General features: G+C 30.7%; 1 protein-coding gene across 3 annotated transcripts in view; it reads left to right on the forward strand.

The window, feature by feature from the left end:
* The window catches only part of LOC134716090 (fibroblast growth factor receptor 4-like), a 42329-nt gene extending 21020 nt beyond the window's left edge, over window positions 1–21309 (forward strand). For all 3 annotated transcript variants that reach the window (XM_063578851.1, XM_063578852.1, XM_063578850.1), the window contains 13 exons: window positions 4933–5090; window positions 6049–6172; window positions 7873–8060; window positions 9548–9683; window positions 11255–11451; window positions 11917–12080; window positions 12615–12730; window positions 12933–13043; window positions 13546–13742; window positions 14177–14299; window positions 14733–14803; window positions 15345–15594; window positions 16171–21309. In XM_063578851.1, the coding sequence (XP_063434921.1) occupies window positions 4933–5090; window positions 6049–6172; window positions 7873–8060; window positions 9548–9683; window positions 11255–11451; window positions 11917–12080; window positions 12615–12730; window positions 12933–13043; window positions 13546–13742; window positions 14177–14299; window positions 14733–14803; window positions 15345–15594; window positions 16171–16296 (1961 nt within the window). In that variant the 3' untranslated portion in view covers window positions 16297–21309. The remainder of the gene's footprint in view (window positions 1–4932; window positions 5091–6048; window positions 6173–7872; window positions 8061–9547; window positions 9684–11254; window positions 11452–11916; window positions 12081–12614; window positions 12731–12932; window positions 13044–13545; window positions 13743–14176; window positions 14300–14732; window positions 14804–15344; window positions 15595–16170) is intronic.
* Window positions 21310–23263: the final 1954 nt, after the last annotated feature.

The raw sequence follows: 23263 nt of genomic DNA on the forward strand, positions 1-23263 counted from the left end.
CCCATACTTTTGTCACTTTAAGTATTGTAGATATTACGCCAATCAAACATGCTATAGTTACGTTAATAGAGTTTTGGTAGTTTGTCTTTGTCTTACACAATCAGTACCATCTGTATATACATTATAGGTATATAGATGTAGATTTATGTTGACGGGGAAAAAGATAACCCTCCATTTATCTCATAACCTTGTTTTTAAACTGTCATATTTCCTGCCATAAGTCATAATCTTTTATTTTCTCCACTTGTCAGTTTCCATTAAGATTTACACAAATTATAACCATTTTTTGCCTATACATCTTTTCATGTTTTAGCTAGGTGACTTTATGGTTGTGTTATAACAAGTATATATATTTCTTATTTGATTGAATACATGTACTACTATAATAAAAGATCTGTATTCCAGAAAAAAGATTTCTCCTATTTCATGGATGGTTTTAGTTGAAATGAAGCTTGTTAGCTGGTCTCTTCTTTTATTTCATAACTGTTTAATCTGTTTTGAAAAGGACTTGTTGTGGAATAGGGATATTTATTCCACCTATAGAGGCTTTTACAATTAAAGAGAGTGTAAAAAGTGTTTCTTCCTATCCAGACTGATACATTGCAATCCCCTTATAAAGATATTTAGCGCAAGTACTAGATCCAAAAACAAATCAATGTTAATCATTAACCCATGAATATTTGTCCCAACAATATTACTACTGAAGCAAAAACAATGAGAAATGTTAAATGTTGCGTAAGAACGAACTGTATTAAAAATCCATTGTACAACTATTTTTTACAAATATATACATAAATTGAATTCTAAGCTTTCAATCAAATACTACTTGTGTTCGATAAAGTATGCTAGTTTCAATACTTTTGGCACTATGAGAATTGAATTAACGCAAGCTGTTGTATGATCTAGTTTATTTTTGATAAATTTGCATTGAAATGATCTTTGGCTTTTTAAACAAGACTTGAAACAAAAATCTGATTTTGCTTTGCATGGTGTATCTAAATACCAGTCACAAGGTTATCGCTGTTGATAAGGGGAAAGGACACACAGATTAAAACATTTTAATGGTTGTTTTCACTTGGCAATAAAACAAGACCTTATTATCATCAGGTGTAAAAAAATGTTAGGGATAAAAATTGAAGACAGAAAAAAATTGAAATGAAAAGAACCATATATTTCAATCATTGCAAAAATTTCAGTCCACTTACACTATCAAAATGTTAATATTCTATGACAGCAAAACAAAGAAATTTGTAAAAGTATTTAACCTCCTGGGAAAGTTAGTAATTTGTACCAAAGAACATTTTCTGTTAATTCATCGCCTAGTGTTACTGGTAGAGATAAAATTAAATATCAAGCATTTCAGATAAGTGGGTCCACATGTACACAAATTTGTTATACAACATCTCAAGTCATATTTATTTACATTGTTCTAATCCATAATTAATGAAGAGAGATAAACACATTGTTGGTGCCAACAGGGAATTACAAGGTGCACAGACAAATATATATGATAGCATAATTAAATTAACTAGCAATAGATTAGCCTGAAATTAACCTTACTATAAAATACAGCAGTGAAAATGGCTTGTTCATGAGCTAGAGTTGGTATAGTGCAAACCTAGTGTAACAAAAATGTGAAGAAAGTTGACATCCAGCTTAGCGATGGCTGCTGTCGATAGCTTTTGTAAATTTGCAAATGGATTAAAAACCGATTATGCTCTGTTGCGTTATCCCATTAAAATTATTATTCATTGGGAGGGCAAACTAAAAATGATGAAAAGGTATGACACCCCGTTGCAAGGCACAAAACATGTTTTAAAAAAAAATTCATCATATACACAGGGGACCAGTAGCATGATGCATTGATGGGTATGCAAAAAAATATCTGATCTTCAGGACCAAAATGACCAAGACTTTCTAATAACTTTGCCTAAATGAGTTGAAGCCTAAATGTCAAACTGTAAATGCATATACAATCATGACCGTATGTAATACTACATATATTACCAAAAACAGTTGTTACTTTGCAAACAAATTGGCCATCAGGATCAGCATAAACAAGTAAAAGTTTCATATCATGCTTAGTTTTAAAACATTTTTCCTTCCTTGTTCTCAGCTCCTGCAAGTTGCATGTTTTGTAAATTCATTTCTCGTGGTAATGTGTTCATGGTTCTTTTCATCAATTTAGCAAGGTTCTGTTTCAAATGAATATTTGATAAATAAATTAATGTTTTTCAAGGTTTAATAAAGTACAGAGTGGAGACTTATTAAATTGTACCAAGAAGAACCTTGTTTATTATAGAAATTTGACCTTTATGTGAAATCTTTTGTGATGGAAATGAAGCTTAAAAAATAAACCTATTATTGGTCATCTGATAGGGGGCACCTGTCTATTGGGTCACTGACAATTTGGAGGGAATTATTTTCTAAGTTAATGACCTAGATTTCTCAATATAAAAACAATATTAGTAGAAACAGGGAATCAGTCTGGTGGCAAAGTTCAGACTTGTTAAAATTAAATGCCTTTTGGCAATGTGAACATTTTTAAAACAGAAAAACTAAAATGTCAAAAACACAATTTTAATATCAAATGATATAACTTTATAATTTTAAATGAGTGGTAAATGTCAGTGTTAAAAGATCTTTCACACATTATTTTTTTAAATTAACATTTAAGATAAATGGGGAATTTAAATCATGCAATTTTTTTCCAAAATGTTAATTTCCAAAAAGTGCACAAAATTTGTTGATAAGGAGTAATTTATCTTTTTTCATAGTTTATTTTTTGTTGTGTTTTGCCTGTTTCATTGTTTAATTTAGGAAATTTAATTTAGGAAAACAAAATACAATGTAAAATACAAAAAAGTGGCAAAGTTTTGATTAAATCTTGGCGTTAATTGTTCTAAACAGTGATAGTGATCTTTACATAACCATGACATTTTAAACAAATCAGTCGAAAAATAGTTCAGGTCAGGAAAACATAATTGTGGCATTTCCCCTTGTGTGAATAAAGAAACCCAGGTACAGTTTCTTAACTATGATTAATGGGTTGAAATAGTTTGAAATGTTTTAATGTATGGTCCTGGTGTGATAACATAAACATTCTACAAGGTCAGGACTTAATACAATCTTCAGTCAAACAGCTAAATACCTCTGATAAAAAAACAAATAAACATCTCAACAATTAACAACTTGCATTCTTATCCATATTTTATGAGGCTGGATGTCCCTTATGGTTTATTTAATTAATTGGTTAGTGTGACAAACTTGTTAAGTCCCTTTTGGATCAATTATCTAGGAGGTGCCCAGTTTGACATCAGATAAGGGTGTTTGATGAGTAAATATCATAGAGACTTTAATGAAAGTCACTTCCTTTCTATTGTGATAAATACAGATGGTTGGCAGGAATTCCAGTGAAGTTATATAATCCAAGGGATTTAAAAGGGAAATTACACTCCTATTCAATTTGTACTTGAAACACTAGAACTTTGAATTAGTATTTATTTGTTTTTAAATTTATTTGATCAAAGTAGAATCAGTAAAGCATAAAATCATAGATTTATTTGTTTATTGATGTTAAATTTTGAATTTATTTGTTTTAGCAGATTGTTTCATGGTGCTTTTATGTTATGAAACTAAATGCTAGGTACATTTTACAATTTAGATATTATAACCATATTTCAATTTACTAGTTTAAGTGCTTTCAGCTTTAGTCGTATCTCCATGCAAATTTACAAGTTACACAACCTATCAAATCGGAATAAATAAGCTATGAATATTCAAATTACTATAAATGGGGTTTTAAAAATGATTTAAAAGGTTAAGCTTTTTGTAAGTCGCTAACTAGTTATTAATATCTAGGTTGCATGTTATATTTTAAGTACAATATGGATTTGTTTGGCAACATATTGTTCACCTGATCAGCCACTTGTCTGTTATATACAGTATATGCCAGCCTGCTTCCTGCTGTTTGAACAAACACATGGCCCTTTTATAAAGACCTTTGACCCCAAATCATATGTTAATCCCATTTTCTTATAAATTCTGCTTAATAAATTACAAATTGAATATAGCCATGTGGATTGATGTATAAAGGTTTCCTGCAGAGAAAAGATAAATCAGATTTACAATCACCTTTCATCTTTGGCATTTTTTAGTCTCATCTTTGTCTGCTTAAAAATTAGGGAGAAAAAATGAATGTAAAAAAAGTAAAAAGCAAAAAAAATGAGGTGACATTAGATGAAGTAATCATGGTAAACAAGAATGACAAGTTTTTGGAATATGTCATCTTTTGACTTGGTAATGGATTTTTTAATTGGTTATGATTGGAACCATATGGGTCTGTGGCTTCTGACTAATCCAATTTTCTCTATTACATCAAAAATTGTAGCAATTGAAAAAGGATTGGTAATGGTAGAGAAACCACATTGAGCAGATTTATTAAGTTTCCACATTTTATAAAATTCTTACTATAATAATGATAAAGAAAAGAACAGTCCTGCAACATCTGAACTTTTAGTTTATGAACACATAAATAGAAATTATTACACAATGAAACAACTGATATGAAGATATTAAACATGTTAAGCCTAGAAAATTATACTAAAGCACAGAAGTTATTTTAAAGTGAAAAGGCAATTGATGTCTAAGTTTGTCATATTTTTTTGTTCAATAGAGTAAGGGAGATAACTCATGGTTTAAAAAAATTGAATACTGAAATTTAGCTGAGTAAAAAGAATTAGTGAATTCCTCTGTTTTGATTGGATTAAATTTTCAAATTTTTTAACATAGATGTGTATGGTCAATTAGAACATTGGTATTATAAACCAATTTACTGAAAGCTGCACTGGAAAAGTATGTTTATATTAACGACAATAGCCTTTTGAAACTGTAGTCCTTGAATAAGTTCTACTTAGCCTATTTGTATTACAGGTCCACCAATTTTTAAAGATAAAACTAATGGTGAGTGGATTGCCAGACCAGAAATGTCTCCTGTGGAAATTAAATGTGTTGCTTGTGGAAAACCAAAGCCTACAATTAAATGGTTCAAAGACAAACAGTTCATTGACCCTGGTGTCACAGGAGGACGGGTAGGCAACAATATTTATTTGGTTTTAAAATAAAGAAAGGGATTAATATCACTACTTATAAACAGTGCAGTAGTTGGATCTATATGAGAAAAGAAGTTGATTCTAAAATTTTGCGTTGATCAGTTTGCCATGGAATGCTGTGTTGTAATTTAAAAAAAAAAAATTTGGATGGTATTACTTTTTATTTACCTTGTACATAAAATCAAAACGTTTGCCACAAGCCAAGCATGAGTAACAACATTGGCCATGACAGTTGACTCTTTTCACAAATAGTAAACAGTAACAGCTTGCCTTTATATGTTTCTACCAGACACCGTCAAGTCCATGTGTCCTGTATGATGAGCCTGCACGCTTTAGAATTCCTTTGATATGAGACAAGAAATTATAAATTGAAAAATGTGATGACTAGAGCGAAGAGGGGCATGATTTATAAACAATGTTGGATCCACATATAAACATTTTTATTTAAGCCATATGGCAGTACTGATAGATGTACTATAATCCGCTCAGTCTCAGTTCTTAATCTTCTACATAGTGCATTCTTCTTAGGAGTTACTAAGTAAATGTGGCTTTAATTTGTTTAATAGGGGGGATTCAATGAGGGGCAGATCACATTTCCTTTCTAAACAATGTTTTTTTTGCTTTTATATTTTTAAATTCAAACTAAAATTCAGATAAAACCAGATGCAAAGCTTATGAAATATAGGAATTAATTTAAATAAAACTATTGAAAAGGTGTGGCTTCAAATGAAGACGAAAATGAAAACCAATTGTCGATCTTTTAAAAGATGTAAAATATGTAAAACTAGCACATATTTGTTAAATTCTATATAACTGAAAGTGGGTTGAAAAAAACATGTTCGTATACATCAGTAGTATACTCCCCTCAACATGCTCAAGAAGCTTTTTGATGAAACAAGCTAATAATTTGTTTTGAATAATTTTCTATATTTTTCAGTACAATGTTCGAGAATACCAACTAAAGATCGATAGACTTCTGAAATCTGATGAAGGCAACTATACATGTGTTGTTGAGAATGACCTTGGAAAATTGAATTTCACCTACAAACTTGAAGTTCTAAGTAAGTAAACATTTATTCAGTGAAAACAGAATTCCAATTATTACTGGAACCAATATTTTAACAATGAACAGTAATGTGTGATTTTAAAATTGATAGCAATGTGTTAAAACAATTTTGTTCAATTTGTCTGCAATCTCAAAGACAATACTAGACTGCTCAGTTATAAAAATGGAAAAAGACAATATATTAATGGATTAAGGGACCCAATGGCAAGAAAACATTAGAAATAGAACTCAAATATGTAAAAAGTCGTTTATGCATTAACCATATGTAGCTTCATAGGGAAAAGGGGGAGTTTTATTTCGCATTTAGTAAAGTTATTCAATCAAGTAATCCACAGAATTTTATATCTGAACATTTTGAATTATTTCCTTATGTTAGGTTTTGCACATTGTTTGAAAGTTACACATAGATTAATTTTAGATTGAGGGAAATGAAAGTAATTTTGGTGAGGTTTATTGATTATAGGAGTTACTGTAGAAATTGATAGCCAATTATTTTGATATATAGGGTATCTAATATATAGTTTGATAACCTCTGAATCTTCATCAGATGTGTTTGATTGAGACATCTGATAACCAGAGATGCTGATGGTGTCAATTTAAAAGCCAATTACTCAAACATTTAGTGTTAAATAGAAAAAAAAGGATTTGCAGAATTTTCATTTTTTTCCCTATAGTTTTGTTAATTTAATGTTGCAAGAATATGATAGTGTGCCTCTGTTGCAGTTTTCAATCTGGTATAGACCTAAAAATGTCTTAAGGTAGATCACCAGTATATATTTTTTGAGACAGAATTTTTTTATAATTTGCCAAAATGAAGATTTTACTATGCTCTTTTAAAAAAATTAATAAAAAGTGTGGGTCACCGTGCTATTTTTCAAGCTATGAGTCGTCGAAAATTGCCAAAATTTGGTTAGTTTGTTCATGAAAAAACACATTAGTGTGCATAAAAAAAATTCTATGAGATAGAATTTTAAAATAAATTGTGAGAAGAAAGGTTTCATAATATGTTTTAAGAAAATAAAAAGAAAAAATGGTGTCACCGAACTTGTTTTCTTGCTACAAATAAATATAAAAAATTTCCCTATTAGCCCAGTGTAAATTTTGTACTAAAAGAGTTATCTCCCCTTAAATTGCTCATTTGAAAAAAATGATTTTAAAACCAAAGAAAATAATATTTGTTAAAATATTTTGTATAATACAATTAATTAACAAGTTTTCTTTAAATAGAAAAAACTTCTATCAATTGAATTGCAAATCTGTCTCCAAATTTGCAGATTTAGGCAAATAACTAGACCGATTTTATACTGTGATTGTACAATCCAAGATGGCGGTATACCATCAATCTACCTTAATACCTAAATTAAATGAAATTTCTTTCAATAACCTTATTAAAAATATATTTTTGATGAGAGACTAAAAAAAGTACTGTTAATTTGTATATTAGGGAGATTTAAATTTTTCTCGCATTGTAAGAGCAGGAATTTTAACCAGTATTTTAACTCTCAAGAAAAAAAATATTTTAGGTTCTCTGAACATTGTAGCTGACGAAAGTAAATAATTTGAGAATGCTTTAGGAAATTTTAAATAAGCAATTATTCCAAAAAGAATTTATTCTTTTCTATTTTCAAGTTATCTCAACTGGTTATTTGGAAGTTCATTTCCTTAAAAAGCTTATATAAATATTTATATTTACAGTGAGCAGAATTACAAAACCAGTAATAGTGGGACCAACAAATCAGACAGTCCAAGCCGGGAGTGATGCTAGGTTTGAATGTAAAGTGTTAAGAAATGACCTACAGCACCATACACAGTGGTTACAACACTACACAGTCAATGGTTCTTATAGAGATGATGAAGGACAGCCATATGTCAACATTATACAGGTAAATATGAATAAGATGAAAGAAAAATATTCTAAAAACATTTTCTAGCGCAAATTTCCATATTTTAAAATTGAAATTATCTTGTTGGAAGACATTAAATAAATCCAATTATGCATCAAATTTTCAATATTTTGATATGAAAGTAGATTTTCAAACAAACCAAAAAAAAAAGTTGAATTTCCCAGTGTTGCACAATTACTGCCTTTTTTATGGGAAAAGAATTGGTGTTCAAAGGGATCATAATATGAATAAAACTAAGAAATTACAATATCACTAGGTTTAACAATTTTACTCCACCAAATTTAAAAAAAAAAAAAAAAAAACTTGCTGAAGCATTGAAGAGCTGGTCACACCAAAATGGACCAAAGTTTGGCCAAATCAAGAAAGTAGTCCAAGCTTCACATGAGGGAGAAATTTAAATCAAAAGTTTTCCAAAATTGTTTAAGTGCTTCTGTTGTTCTATAAAAAAAAACCTTATCATTGATTCATCAGCCTCCTCAAGCCTACAAGTTGTGTAGAGAGATGGTAGTCTGTATTATGTTTATCGTAAATCTCTTTTTGACTGATCAAAGGGAAGCAACCCAACTTTTTTATTTTATTAACTCTTTACATTTTAATGTTTACAGGGACAAAAGGTATTGTATATGAAATTTAAGTAAGAGTGTGAATTTCACACTCAGATATGCAGCTTGAAAAAAAATCACACTGAGTTATGAAATGTTCACAGTTGTTGTGTGTCTGAATGATCTTTATGTGAATGTTTCTTACAAATTAATTTCTCATGTCTGTTAATAAGCCAAAAGAAAGGATTGTAGGAAAATCCTTGCATGTTTATCTTGATAATGATCAATTTCTTTTAGCTGCATGAGTCGTCATTGTTGTCAACCCAGATAACTGTTAATAATTTTACAAAAATCCTTACATTAGGTTAAAAATCAGTTGCTGTTAAAAAGTCACAATTGTATGTACTAACTTTTAAAAAATTAGCTGACCGCATGACATATCCCAAGTGACTTAAGAAAAGAATGTGATTTTAATTGTTGTCTAGTGTATTGAAATAGTTTTTTTTTTCTTTTTAAGTTTCTTCATAATTTATTGTCTTAATTAACTTTTTTTTAATTTTGCTTTTTAATGTTTCTAATACTATATATTGAAGTACTGTTTCCATTTTAGTGGTTATTATAACTCAAAAATTGAGAAAAAGATAATTTATAACTCCTTTTTAAATGATTTTGATTAAATGTTTAATTGTTACAAGTGTAACTATCACACAGTGAGTGCATTAAAACTGGTTTTGTCAGAGTGGTTTCCGCAATACTGCTATCAATGCATGAACAGCTATTGAATAATTGATTTCTTTATCAAAATGTTTAAGTACCTTAGACTCCTAGCTCTTAGGATTATGACAATAGCTCACTATTTGTTTCAAAAACATTTGTTCTCAAGATATCTTCTTATGCTAATAATGTGTTTCATTTGATTTTTAGCAATCCATGGTGAATGTAAGTCAACCTGAAATACTGATTATAAGGAATGTAACTAAAGATAATGCTGGATGGTATACATGTTTGATTTCTAATCCACTTGGTAGAGATTATCAGAGTGCCTGGCTAACAGTTATAGGTAAGAATGTAATGAAAGAGAATGCTGGATGGTATACATGTTTGATTTCTAATCCACTTGGTAGAGATTATCAGAGTGCCTGGCTAACAGTTATAGGTAAGAATGTAATGAAAGATAATGCTGGATGGTATACATGTTTGATTTCTAATCCACTTGGTAGAGATTATCAGAGTGCCTGGCTAACAGTTATAGGTAAGAATGTAATGAAAGATAATGCTGGATGGTATACATGTTTGATTTCTAATCCACTTGGTAGAGATTATCAGAGTGCCTGGCTAACAGTTATAGGTAAGAATGTAATGAAAGATAATGCTGGATGGTATACATGTTTGATTGCTAATCCACTTGGTAGAGATTATCAGAGTGCCTGGCTAACAGTTATAGGTAAGAATGTAATGAAAGATAATGCTGGATGGTATACATGTTTGATTTCTAATCCACTTGGTAGAGATTATCAGAGTACCTGGCTAACAGTTATAGGTAAGAATGTAATGAAAGATAATGCTGGATGGTATACATGTTTGATTGCTAATCCACTGGGTAGAGATTATCAGAGTGCCTGGCTAACAGTTATAGGTAAGAATGTAATGAAAGATAATGCTGGATGGTAAACATGTTTGATTGCTAATCCACTTGGTAGAGATTATCAGAGTGCATGGCTAACAGTTATAGGTAAGAATGTAATGAAAGATAATGCTGGATGGTATACATGTTTGATTGCTAATCCACTTGGTAGAGATTATCAGAGTGCCTGGCTAACAGTTATAGGTAAGAATGTAATGAAAGATAATGCTGGATGGTATACATGTTTGATTGCTAATCCACTTGGTAGAGATTATCAGAGTGCCTGGCTAACAGTTATAGGTAAGAATGTAATGAAAGATAATGCTGGATGGTATACATGTTTGATTGCTAATCCACTTGGTAGAGATTATCAGAGTGCATGGCTAACAGTTATAGGTAAGAATGTAATGAAAGATAATGCTGGATGGTATACATGTTTGATTGCTAATCCACTTGGTAGAGATTATCAGAGTGCCTGGCTAACAGTTATAGGTAAGAATGTAATGAAAGATAATGCTGGATGGTATACATGTTTGATTGCTAATCCACTTGGTAGAGATTATCAGAGTGCCTGGCTAACAGTTATAGGTAAGAATGTAATGAAAGATAATGCTGGATGGTAAACATGTTTGATTGCTAATCCACTTGGTAGAGATTATCAGAGTGCCTGGCTAACAGTTATAGGTAAGAATGTAATGAAAGATAATGCTGGATGGTATACTTGTTTGATTTCTAATCCACTGGGTCTAACAGTTATAGGTAAAGGATTAGCTTAGAATGACAAGTGCAAAAACAAAATATTCTAAAAGTAAAGTTTTTAACTTTAACCAAAAAATATAGATTTAGATGAATTCATGCTTTCAATAACATTGGGGATAAACCAGTTCAATAAGCAGATATATTTCCTGTCAAACAGTAATATTTCACTTTTACAAAAAAATAAGACTTTAAATGGTGCATAAAAATAAATGGATGAATTGATAGATAATATTAATCTTTTATTACAGATAAACAACCAGAAGCAGTAGCCAGTAGATCAGGGGAGACAAACAATAAGGAGCGAATAGTTATATACATTATTGGTGGTGTCACATCAGTAGTTGTTCTCATCCTGTTACTCTTGATCTTTATATGTTATAGACGTTACAAGAGGGTCCAGTCTGGCAAATACAGAAATGTCAAAAGAGTAATTGTCATGAGACAGGTAAGTTTCACTTTCAATCATAATTTATTTTTGGTAAGTGAAACTACAAGTTATTAGAAAATTGAAAGAGTTTGATTTTGGAAATAAGGAAGTTGTCAATGCCATGAAGTTAAAAAAAAATCTAAAAAAAGGGAAATTATTGAAGTTGATTAAGCATTCATAATTTATGAAAACTAAACCAAACTGTGAGCAAAGTTGAAATCATATAAAATAAACATATCCATTGATATCTAAACTAGAAAAAAAATCTTATTTTTAAGGAAGTTATGGTCAATTTTTTCAATTTAAATATTGATGACAGCCTTATTTGTAGACATGATTCTTTATAGCATAAATTCTGTATGCTTTAGATGTTGGTTGATATTACAAAATCTAGAGAAATTATAAAATTTGACATCTGCATGTACATTTTAATCAGATTACATATTGCAATGACATTACAGAAAGTCTTAAATTTTCTTCCAGAATGAGATTTACTATCCAGACAAGTCTTATGATGGCACTCAGCCACTGGTTCTACCAACAATCAGAATTGAACCTGGTCCAAGACGACGCTTGTCATCAGATTTGACAATGATGTCAGAGTATGATCTCCCTCTTGACAAACACTGGGAATTTGGAAGAGAAAAGTAAGTTATAGCTTCACACTGAATAATCCATATAAATAATGAAACTGTATATAATGATTCTTGACATTTGAACTGTTATCTGTCGACCCACAAATAGCATTGCTCACTGTTATTGGCATCCAGTTCATTCAATTTGACAACTTTTTATTGTTGAACCACTTCTGTAAATGACCTTAGCTTTGATGGGTCTACAGGTTATAGAATATTAAAGAGAATTCACCATTACAGTCTGAAGTTTTACCAACATCTCTGTTTTTTACCAGGATAAATATAATTTAGTATATGTTGGAATAATGTGATGTGCTGTACAAAACTAATTTTCTGGTATTTTGTGAAAAACAGGAAATAACATATTCAAAGTACATTGTTCCGTATGAAATTGTTCATTAACCTCGAAAAATGAGACTTGTTTGTAATAAAATGGTTTGAAAAAATAAGCACAACTGTTAGGATTTTCATAAGTTATTACTATTGCAGCAATCAGTATCTCAGTATTTAAATAAATGTGATTGAAAACATTCTTTATATTTGTAGGCTATCACTTGGTAAACCACTTGGAGAAGGAGCATTCGGTCTGGTAGTGAAAGCAGAAGCTGTTGGTTTAAATAAAGCTCCAACAACACTACCTGTCGCAGTCAAGATGTTGAAGGGTAAAAATTACTTTTATGTTATATCTATAGATCTAATGAAATGATATTAAAGAAAACTGGATTTCTGCAAAAGCATTCTTTTTTTATAAGGCTAGCATGAACTTAAAGGGAAATATAAATTGATTTTTGTTTAATTGTTTTATTTTGAGTGTGATATTGTTTCAACGGTTTTTGATTGTCAACATTTTTTTTTAAATTTCAGAGGATGCAACTGACAGAGAATTAACAGATTTGATACAAGAAATGGAAGTGATGAAATTAATCGGATGCCATAAAAATATCATTAATCTGCTGGGATGTTGTACACAAAATGGTAAGTGGTGTACTATAAATATGATAAAGGTCAAATCGATCTGAAATATTGGTCAAGGGTTGGGTGTTTTGGTAGAGACACTGGAAATTTGTTTGAATTATCAGTTTTCAGTGACGTAGCAACCTATCAGCAATTTGATATATTGTTCAAGGGTTGGTTTTGTAAGGGCGTCAGCTATTTTTCTCAATGGAGAAGTTGTTAGTGGTATATTAGCCATCAGTCATAGCAATTAGGATTTTTGCATTGTCAAAAGAACAGCTATAAGTACAGTGATAGCCAGGAAACTTATACAATGATAATACAGACATGATGTGATGATAATAAAAACAGGAGCCATGAAACTTATGTATACAATGATAATACATCCATGATGTGTTGATAATAAAGACATGATAAAGTTTTAGAATTGCGTTTTCATCCTTGTCAATCTTGGGATAATCATATTCCATTGAAAACTGGGAGAAACAATATTATAAATTGCCTGAAAATTGTATAATTTCAGGACCGTTATATGTTTTGGTTGAATTTGCACCACATGGTAACTTGAGAGACTTTTTGAGGTCAAGAAGACCACCTAATTCTGCTGGATACGAAAAGCCAGGTTTGGAAAAGGGTTCTTCAAGACCATTAACAGAAAAAGATTTAATATCCTTTGCATACCAGATAGCCAGAGGAATGGAATACCTTGCATCTAGACAGGTTAGATTTGAATTTAAACCTGTTTTGTGAATAGTTTAAGTTAATACACTTTTAATACCTATGTATTCTTTAATTTGAAAGACAAAAGTTTAACATATAGAAAATCTTTGTAACTTCTTGATGATTATTTTGATATTAGGAATTTTTGGGCTTTTCAAACCAAAACAAATCCATGCCTTTTGAATAAAGATCATGGAAATGAATTTGAGATATCTACTCAGTGTTTTAAGTTATATTTACATAAAAGCTAAATATGGATTATGTCAATCAATATTTTTACAAAAAAATACTTCTTTGTGATTGAATGTAAAGTGAATGATAGTAATGATATTGCACTCATTATTGGAAAGGCTTTTTATGTGTATCGATTTCAGTATACTCTAAAGTAGCTCAAGTTTAAAATTGATTTATTTATTTTGTTTATTTTATTTCAGTGCATTCACAGAGATTTAGCTGCAAGAAATGTGTTAGTTGCTGAAGACTATGTACTAAAAATAGCAGATTTTGGTTTGACCAGAAATCTGACCAATGTGGATTATTACAGAAAGACTGGAGATGTAAGACATTCTATTGTGATACCATGGAATATTCTTTCATCAATACCTCCGAAAAAATCAAATCTTGAGGATCTGTTTATTTTCTTTAGATCCATTTTGTCATGAATTAAGAAAGTATTATATTTTGATGAATACTTGGTTTCTGTAAATTCTGTATTGACTAGATATGTTTTTGTTCAATACTTAAATTCATGGTTCATTTTTACTTAAGATAGGGAAGAGGAAAGTCCAGAAATAATAATGATTCCTCAGTAATAAATGATGTAAATAGGTTGAATATTGAACAGATTTAACACAAATTAACAAGCTCTGTTGATGATCAAGTACAAAGTATGGTAGATTAACATTATGTATGCATGTAATACTTGCCATTGGATTTTTAAAAGCAGCCATCAACCAATCGGTTCTAATGGATATTGTTTATGTATTGCAGGGTCGTCTACCTGTGAAATGGATGGCTCCAGAGGCATTATTTGATAGAAAATATACTTCCAAGAGTGATGTGTAAGTTATTCCTACTTATTAAAATTGTTCTTTCATTTCTATACTAAAATGCATGTCAAATGTTATCTTTAGAAAGATTTAAAGTTATTGATTGTGTTGGAAACTTAATGAACCATAGTGCCAAAAATGGAAGACAAAAAGAACGACAAAAGAGAACAGTTTTAAACAGAGGATGAAACTTTGCTGTCAATAAGACTGAAAGACTACAAAATAGTGAAATAATTCAAGATTCTATGAATGATTTGTGTTAACATAAGAAACATGATGTAGATATTCTTGATATAAAGTCTTACAAAGATCCAGTAGGCCAAAGTACTGCTGCAATAGTTAAATTTATCTTGTTTGATGCACGGTATATCATCTTTACAAATTTAAATAGCAGTTAAATTTTCCTCAAGAGCACAAGCCACAAAAATTTTGAAGAAATTTTATGCAGGCTGATTTCAGGTTAAACAAAAACAAAAGAAAAGATGGTTGAAAATAAAAGCCTGTTTTACTTTACTCACTTGTTCATAAATATATTAATCTTTTTTATTTGTAGTTGGTCCTATGGAGTCTTGTTGTGGGAGATATTTACACTCGGTGGAAATCCTTATCCTTCTGTACCAGTCGAAAGATTATTTGAACTTTTAAAAGAAGGTCATAGAATGGACAAACCTCCATATGCTTCGGATGAAATTAATAGAATGATGCAGTTCTGTTGGCATGAGTATCCATCAGGGCGACCATCTTTTAATAAACTTGTTAATGAGTTAGATAAAATGTTGACTGGATTGGCCAACAGGGGTGAAGTAAGTATTTATTCAACAATTTATGATTTTATCACCAAAAAAACCCCAGTAGGAATAGAGAAGACCCTTACTGAAAAGGGGAAAGGCATGACAATAATCTTCTAAAATCAAACTCAGATGTCAGAAGAACACCATATTGGGTAATGGCATGGATGGTTTCAGCAGGGTTGACTTAGGCACTGGCCACAGGCTAGTGAATTTTGAGGGGGTTAGTGAAGGGTATTTTGGACCTGTTTGTGATCAAAGTGTGCAACATTGAATTTAGAGAAGCATTTACATTTTAGGATGGACCAAACAATATTCATTTTAACTGGCCCAGCCAAAAGACATTTTTTTTTAATACCCCCTGACCATATTAGAAATGGTTTTAAACTCCAGGAATGAGTACAGAGGCATATTGGCCATATTCATATTTACTGAATAAATCTTGATCCCAAATACATGTCTATATTATACAAATGTCTGTAATTTTGTATGTATTTTTCTGTTAACTGTACTGTACAAAACTAGAATACCATGGAAGTAATATCTATATTGTTAATCAAATTTCTTCAGTTTTTGAATTTTTCGTTTCAGGAATATTTAGATTTAGAACCACTAGAAAGTCCTACAAGTATGTCTGATAGCCAGTATTCTTCTATGTCTCGTAGCTCAAGTAATTACGATGTAACGAGCAACAGTACGGACTCTGAATCTTCATGAATGTAACAGTATACATCCCATCATATCATAGTCTCTCTCATGTACGAGGCATTCACTGACAACTGTGTCTCATACAACTAGGCAGCGATTGTTTCATAATCTCATTCATCTGGATGTCTTCCACATTGTGTAGACGAAAAAAACAGCATGTGCCAATTTTATTTTTCTCAGCTTGCTACTTGAGCAAGTGTTTTAATATGTAGTAACTCTTTTATAAAGGAGATTAAAAAATGGACTTATTTGCCACAGTGTGTTCAAAGAATATTGGATTATTCTATTGTGTTCAAAGAAGACAACCATTTTATTCAATCTCATGTTTTTATTACAATAAGTGCTACAGTGAACAAAAAAGACGGGTTTTTGTTGCTGAAATGTTGTAACCTCATTGACACCAAAGACAAAGACGTATATTTGAAATCCAGTGTCTGATTTGTCAGTGATTATTTATGTGATTTGTGTTTGATCAGGATTATAGTTGATCATGATTTGTACAGTTAATCATGATTTGTACATGAACTTATTTCAAGTCATTGTAAGGCCATTCCATTTTAGAAACCTAGTAGCAAGCCCATTGAGTTTTCTATATATAGATCATGGGTTAATGTTTCAGAACTACAACTTAAGGAGTTGTCACTTAATTTTAATCTTTATCTGTTGATTCTGCTAGAGGAAGATAAAATGGAAGCCTTTATTGTCTTGAGGTACAATTAGGTTTTATTAAAATACAGAAATTTTAGTTGATTTTATAATGAACTTTTATAATTTTTTTTACTGCAAATATGTTTTATAAGCGATCTGTTAAATTTGCACTTTTTTCTCCACATTTTCTAAGACAAATTTTTTACAACGAAGTGAAGCTTACAAGACAGGACTGTTAATATTGTTATGTTTGTTTTATCATTCTGCAAGTAGGAATGCAGAAACCACAAAAACTAATGTTTTTTAACTGGCTCATATGCTTAGTGGCATTATACACGATTTTACATTTGATTTTGGTTATGTAGCAGTTACCTTAGTATACATTTCAACAAATATTCATTTAATTTTTTCGAAGAAGAAACTTAAGTAAATTTGGATTTGTTTATGCAAAAAATACAAAGTTATATGTTCTGTCTTCTCAAGAAAAAGATATATATATATATTAAACTTGGTAATGCAATAAATTAATTTGGAGTAATAAAGGAATTTGTAAACATGGTAAAGCAGATTCGATTGCTCTATAAACTAAAAATGATTAGTGAGTGAAAAATAGAGTTCTAACTTTAACACCTTAAAAAAGAGTTGCTAGCCAACTATGAATGATAAATCAAACAAAACAGAAACAACCTGTGTCAAATCGGGTACAAATCATGCAATGGAACAAAGTATTTTGTAATTATGGTCCAATTATGGACCACTTGGTGTATATATATATGACCAGTATGTATTATTATGTTGATGCATATATTGTTAACAATTAATAAATTTTATGATTCTGAAGTACAGAGTTTATTTTTAGACTTGACAATGATGTAAATGTTTTCTCTTTGTGTTCATTGTTAAATTATGGCCAGGTGACGCCATCTGTTGCTTACTTATTATTTCACTTGTTAAAACCTTATGTATCAATGTTGCTCCTCTTTTGTGATTTTTGTACATAATTGTTTTTTATACTAGAACTGTTATGTAAATGTTAGAATCCCAGTTCTGATGAAAACTTTTTTTTACATGTGACATACATGATATGCTTTCATATCTTTTAAAAGTTGTTTCTCTTCTGTTGTATTTGGAATTAATCAATTTCAAATTTTAGTGATCAATTTCAGAATTCAAGTTCAGAAACAAAATACACCTGCAGAGAAAAAAAATGCATTAAAATTGAAGAGAAGAAAAAATCTTAAGAATATCACTTCTTCAACTTGCACATATAAATGTCTAAAAAATAAATGTTCAAACACTTTTTTTCATTTGATGGATATTCTTTAATTTTGTTAATCTTGTCTCATTTGATATGGTTAATTGAAATATAAAATTATCATTTTCCTAATATCTTTCAATAAAAAATTATAGCAAGTTTCTTACAAGCAGTTTCATGGGCCATATTCATCCTGTGTAATTACAGAAAACATTTGTGAGTAAAATAATACTGATTAGTATTTTGCATAAGCATTTAAAATATACTTACCATATTACTTAACATGTACAAGGTTGTAGATTTGTCCGTCCATTTTGGTTGATTTTAATTAATTAGTGACTTCTCACTTTCAACCCCTTGCAATTAACTGTGTTTTGCAAATAGCTGTATTAATAGCAATGAAGGTTGCAGAAAAATTTTAAACGATCAGTTTGTATTTTATCTTAATGTACAAGATGTGCAAATAATTGATTCAGGGGTAAATTAATTTTAAACTGCTTACCGTACAATTAATCTAATAACTTACAGTATGCAGCACATAATTAAGAAAATATACATGCACATAGATTAGACTTTCTGTGGCTCCTGTTGCGTTTCTGAAGGGTTTCATGTCTTTTTTATTAATTAAACAAGAAGTTTAATTGATAATAAAGTAATAGAAGATTTGAAATTATAATTGTACATAAAGTTAAATCTGTAAAGGATATAGAAGAAATGTCTAAAGAGAGTCACAGAAAGTGTAGGAAAATAATTGTATTAGTTTTTTTTCAATGGAAAATGATCTCAGATATATAGCCCTACAAAAATGAACCTTTTGCTTGTTACAGTATTTAATCAGTTTTGTATAGTTTTAACACTGCCTTAACTTTTATGCTTTGCCTGATTGTGTTCACTAATTTGGTTTAACTTTTATTTTTCAGTTTTAAAAACTGCCGACTTTTTCTCGTTGAAAAAATCAAATTCATTTAACACTGCCAGTTATTATTATTTTAATTCATCTATTTAACTTTTTAAATTTCATTTTATTTATGTTGAAATTCATCAGATTTGTTGGGCATTTTACATAAAATTCTGTTGTGTTCATTTTTAAAAACAAATTCATTTTATATATAAATGTGTTCGATGTGTAAGTTTACTCTACCTATTTTAAACCAATGTTAATCATGTTGTTGTTTTAAATTTTTTTGTATATTTTACAAATGTTTATGATATTTTTCATCCCCCCATAACTGTTTTTAACGCATTAGTTTCAAAGTGATCAAATTAATTATGCAAAATTTGGAGAAAATAATTGAAATAATTTCGTTCATAAACTTTATTAACTTTTATTATATGAATAACTGTTTTAAGTTTAATTATTGACAAGTTCTTAATATTGGACTATTTGAAACATTTTGTAATTTAATAATAAGGCCACAAAATTTAAAAAAATTTATGTTGTCGGACATTAAATGCACATGTTTGTGCTTTTTTGTCCAAACCAACATATAAAATTATTTTAATAAATGTCTCAGTATTTTTTTAAGTATTACCTTATGCAAGAGTTTATGGTGCAGAATTATTTGTCTATGCAGTTCATTTGTATAAATATTGCCAAAAGTGTCTGGAGTTACTGTACAAGCTTACCAAGTTTTATTAACCTCAGTCTCTTAATTGAAGCCTGCCTTCTCTGGCATAAATCTTTATATAGCAATACTGGTTTAATGCATTCATTTAAATTGTACATGGAAATTGTTTGATAAATGTATCTGCCACATGGTTATGATGGTAGCAAGAGCAATGAACACAATTTATTTATATATTAAATTTCTTAACCAACACTTGGTGAATAGGGTTTATTAAGCTAACAAAGTGATTAAATCTTTTTAAATGTTTTTTTTTTTCTAGTATACTGTTTTGATAATTTTGGAAATATATATACATATGTGGTTGTTGATATATTCTTTTTTTTACTATCTGGACCATGGATGTCCTTTTCAAATTTTATTTCTCGTTGTTTCCATATCTGCAGGAAAACAGATGCTATTTTCGATTAATTTGTATTCTTTTGATAGAATTTCAAATTTTATTACACTCCTGTTACTAGTAAAAGATATTTGATTGCATGTTTTTAAATTTAACAATCACTGCAAGATGTGTATTTGAAAAATCTTTTTAATAGTTCATATTGATGTGCTTTATATTAAGTTTTTTTGAAAATTTGTTATAAGTACTAAAAAAATACCTCTGAAAGTTCACTATTGGATAATAAATAAACTTCTGAAAGTTCCTAACATGATTTGAAACATAAAAAAACAATGCAAAATTTGTCAATTTATTACACATTGTTCGCTCTCCCGAAACAATAGGTACAGGTGAGCTTGTGTCATCGTTTATGGTTGTCATGTAATCACTTTTTAAAAATCTTTTCCATTAAATATAATGGACTGATGGCATCAAAACCTTTGGAACGCCACTTTGTAACTTTTGGAATTATCCCTATGGCTAGATTGACAATTTTCACCCATTTGTTTTGGTATTTCTGGCTATAACTTTTAGAATTAGATACAAAGTTATAAAACAGTAAAATTATTGAACAACAAAAGTTCTAAATAGGTGGAGATAACTTTTATTTGTGCATCCATGTATAAGAGTTATTGCCACCTTAATAACATTTTTTTTATAAATTTCATTTTTTTTTGCAAACATCTTTAAAATTTTCAAGACAAATAAAGCAAACAGAAAAACTTACCATCTAAACAGAATTCCACTGTACAAGAAAATCATGTGATTGAAATCTTCAATTGGTGAGCTTTCAAGGATTAATTTATACTACTTGTAGTAGTTATCTTAAAGGGTTTTGTTATAATACTTGTAAAAGTTATCAAGTACTGTTAAAAAAGTCTATATTAGAATATGATAGGATATGTGTTGAGTTGTTCAAAGGTCACATTTGCTGTTATAAACTCATACTACAAATGTACAACATTGTGTTCAATAATTGTTATGAAATTTTCTAGTCTGAGTAAAACTGATCTGTAACAATAAAAGGTCCCAATAATCAAATTGTTCATGTCTTTGTTGAATTCAGTTGTATCTGATAGAAAGAATTACATCAATAAAATAAATGTTAACAATTACTTAGTCGTTAAGTTGTTATTTTAATATGTGGAAGTTTGAATACATGAAGATAGGGAGTTACTAAGCAGGGCTGAAGGAGTGTAGCCTTATATACTGCTAAAAATGAACAGTGTGAATACCAGAGGTGGATTTATTGGGTAGGGTGCCCTCTTTGGGCCGGCCCTCCCCATGGAGCTTCATCTATTTTAGCTCCTTAGACTTCTTACAAGTATCACTGTAAAAATTTGCTTGTCAAGGGTCCCACCTTTTTTCAAAATCCTTAATACTATGCACCAACAAATACATATCGAAATTCTATCATAAGTACAGTAGGTACTTATTCTTAATCAGATAACTGAACATTGTAGTTAAAATATAAACAAGAAGTGATTACTACTTTATTGCACAAAAATGCACCAAACTTATAGAAAGTTTTCCTGCCAAATGGAAAGTGGTTCTCTCTCTTGGAGCTCTGGCGTCCTGCCAATGGAAGGTGGTTCTCTCTGGAAACTCGCTTCCTACCAAAGGAAGGTGGTTCTCTCTGGAAACTCTGGCTTCCCGTCAAAGGAAGGTGGTTCTCTCTGGAAACTCTGGCTTCCTACCAAAGGAAAGTGGTTCTCTCTGGGAACTCTGGCTTCCTGCCAAAGGAAGGTGGTTCTCTCTGGAAACTCTGGCTTCCTACCAAAGGAAGGTGGTTCTCTCTAGGAACTCTGGCTTCCTGCAAAAGGAAGGTGGTTCTCTCTGGGAACTCTGGCTTCCTGCCTAAGGAAGGTGGTTCTCTTTGGGAGCTCTGGCTTCCTACCAAAAGAAGATGGTTCTCTCTGGAAACTCTGGTTTCCTGCAAAAGGAAGGTAGTTCTCTCTGGGAACTCTGGCGTCCTGCCAAAAGAATGTGGTCCTCTCTGGAAACTCTGGCTTTCTGCCAAAGGAAGATAGTTCTCTCTGGGAAGTCTGGCTTCCTACCAAAGGAAGGTGGTTCTCTCTGGGAACTCTGGCTTTCTGCCAAAGGAAGATAGTTCTCTCTGGGAAGTCTGGCTTCCTACCAAAGGTGTTGTAAATACGGCGCGAACACACCGCGGGAACGTCACTTAGGTCTTATATTGTAACGTCAAGACTTTGTGACGTGTCACTTGTATACTTGGGCATTATATAGATAGATTACATTATTAGAACATGCAACGTTTTTATTCCTTAATTCACGTATTCCCGACATTTTGGTGCCGTGACCAGGATTTGAATAAGCTGAAATCGATAAGGAAAGCGAACAGAAGTGTAGTTACAAGACATTTGCGGAAAATCGACGATTTGAAAAACGAAGCGGAGTTAGCCAGGGTAGATCTTTTAGCGACATTCGAGAGTGTGGAACAGAAGAAGAAACTTTTAGAAGATTTGAATCAACAAATTATAAGTGCAATCGATGCAGAGGACATTGAAGAAGAAATTCTCAACACAGATGAGTATACTTTAGATTTAGAAACTAAACTAAAACACTTGCGTATATTCATACAGAGTTTAGACAATTCCAACAATCATACAAATCAACAGTCAACTTCATCTTATCAAACATTAAATTATGAAGCGCCACCTTTCATTCCAACCTCGTGTATTGAAAATCAACAACAGAGCTATATCGCACCGTCATTGTCAACGTTTAGCAATCAAACACACCATCTTCCGAAATTAACTTTGCCTAATTTCAGTGGAAATATTATTGAATGGCAATCTTTCTGGGATTCTTTCGAATCGGCAGTACATATGAACCCGAGTCTACCAGATATTCAAAAGTTCAACTATTTAAAATCGCAACTCGGAGGTGAAGCTTCACATACAATTGACGGGTTCGCATTGACAAACGCTAATTACAAGGAGGCAATTAATGTATTAAAAGAAAGATACGGACAAGCTAGTAAGATTACGCAAGCGCACATGAAGGCATTGTTAGACATTACACCACCAAATAATGATTTACAAAGTT

Source organism: Mytilus trossulus, chromosome 4, assembly GCF_036588685.1.
Source record: "Mytilus trossulus isolate FHL-02 chromosome 4, PNRI_Mtr1.1.1.hap1, whole genome shotgun sequence".
In the NCBI taxonomy this organism is placed as follows: Eukaryota; Metazoa; Mollusca; class Bivalvia; order Mytilida; family Mytilidae; genus Mytilus; species Mytilus trossulus.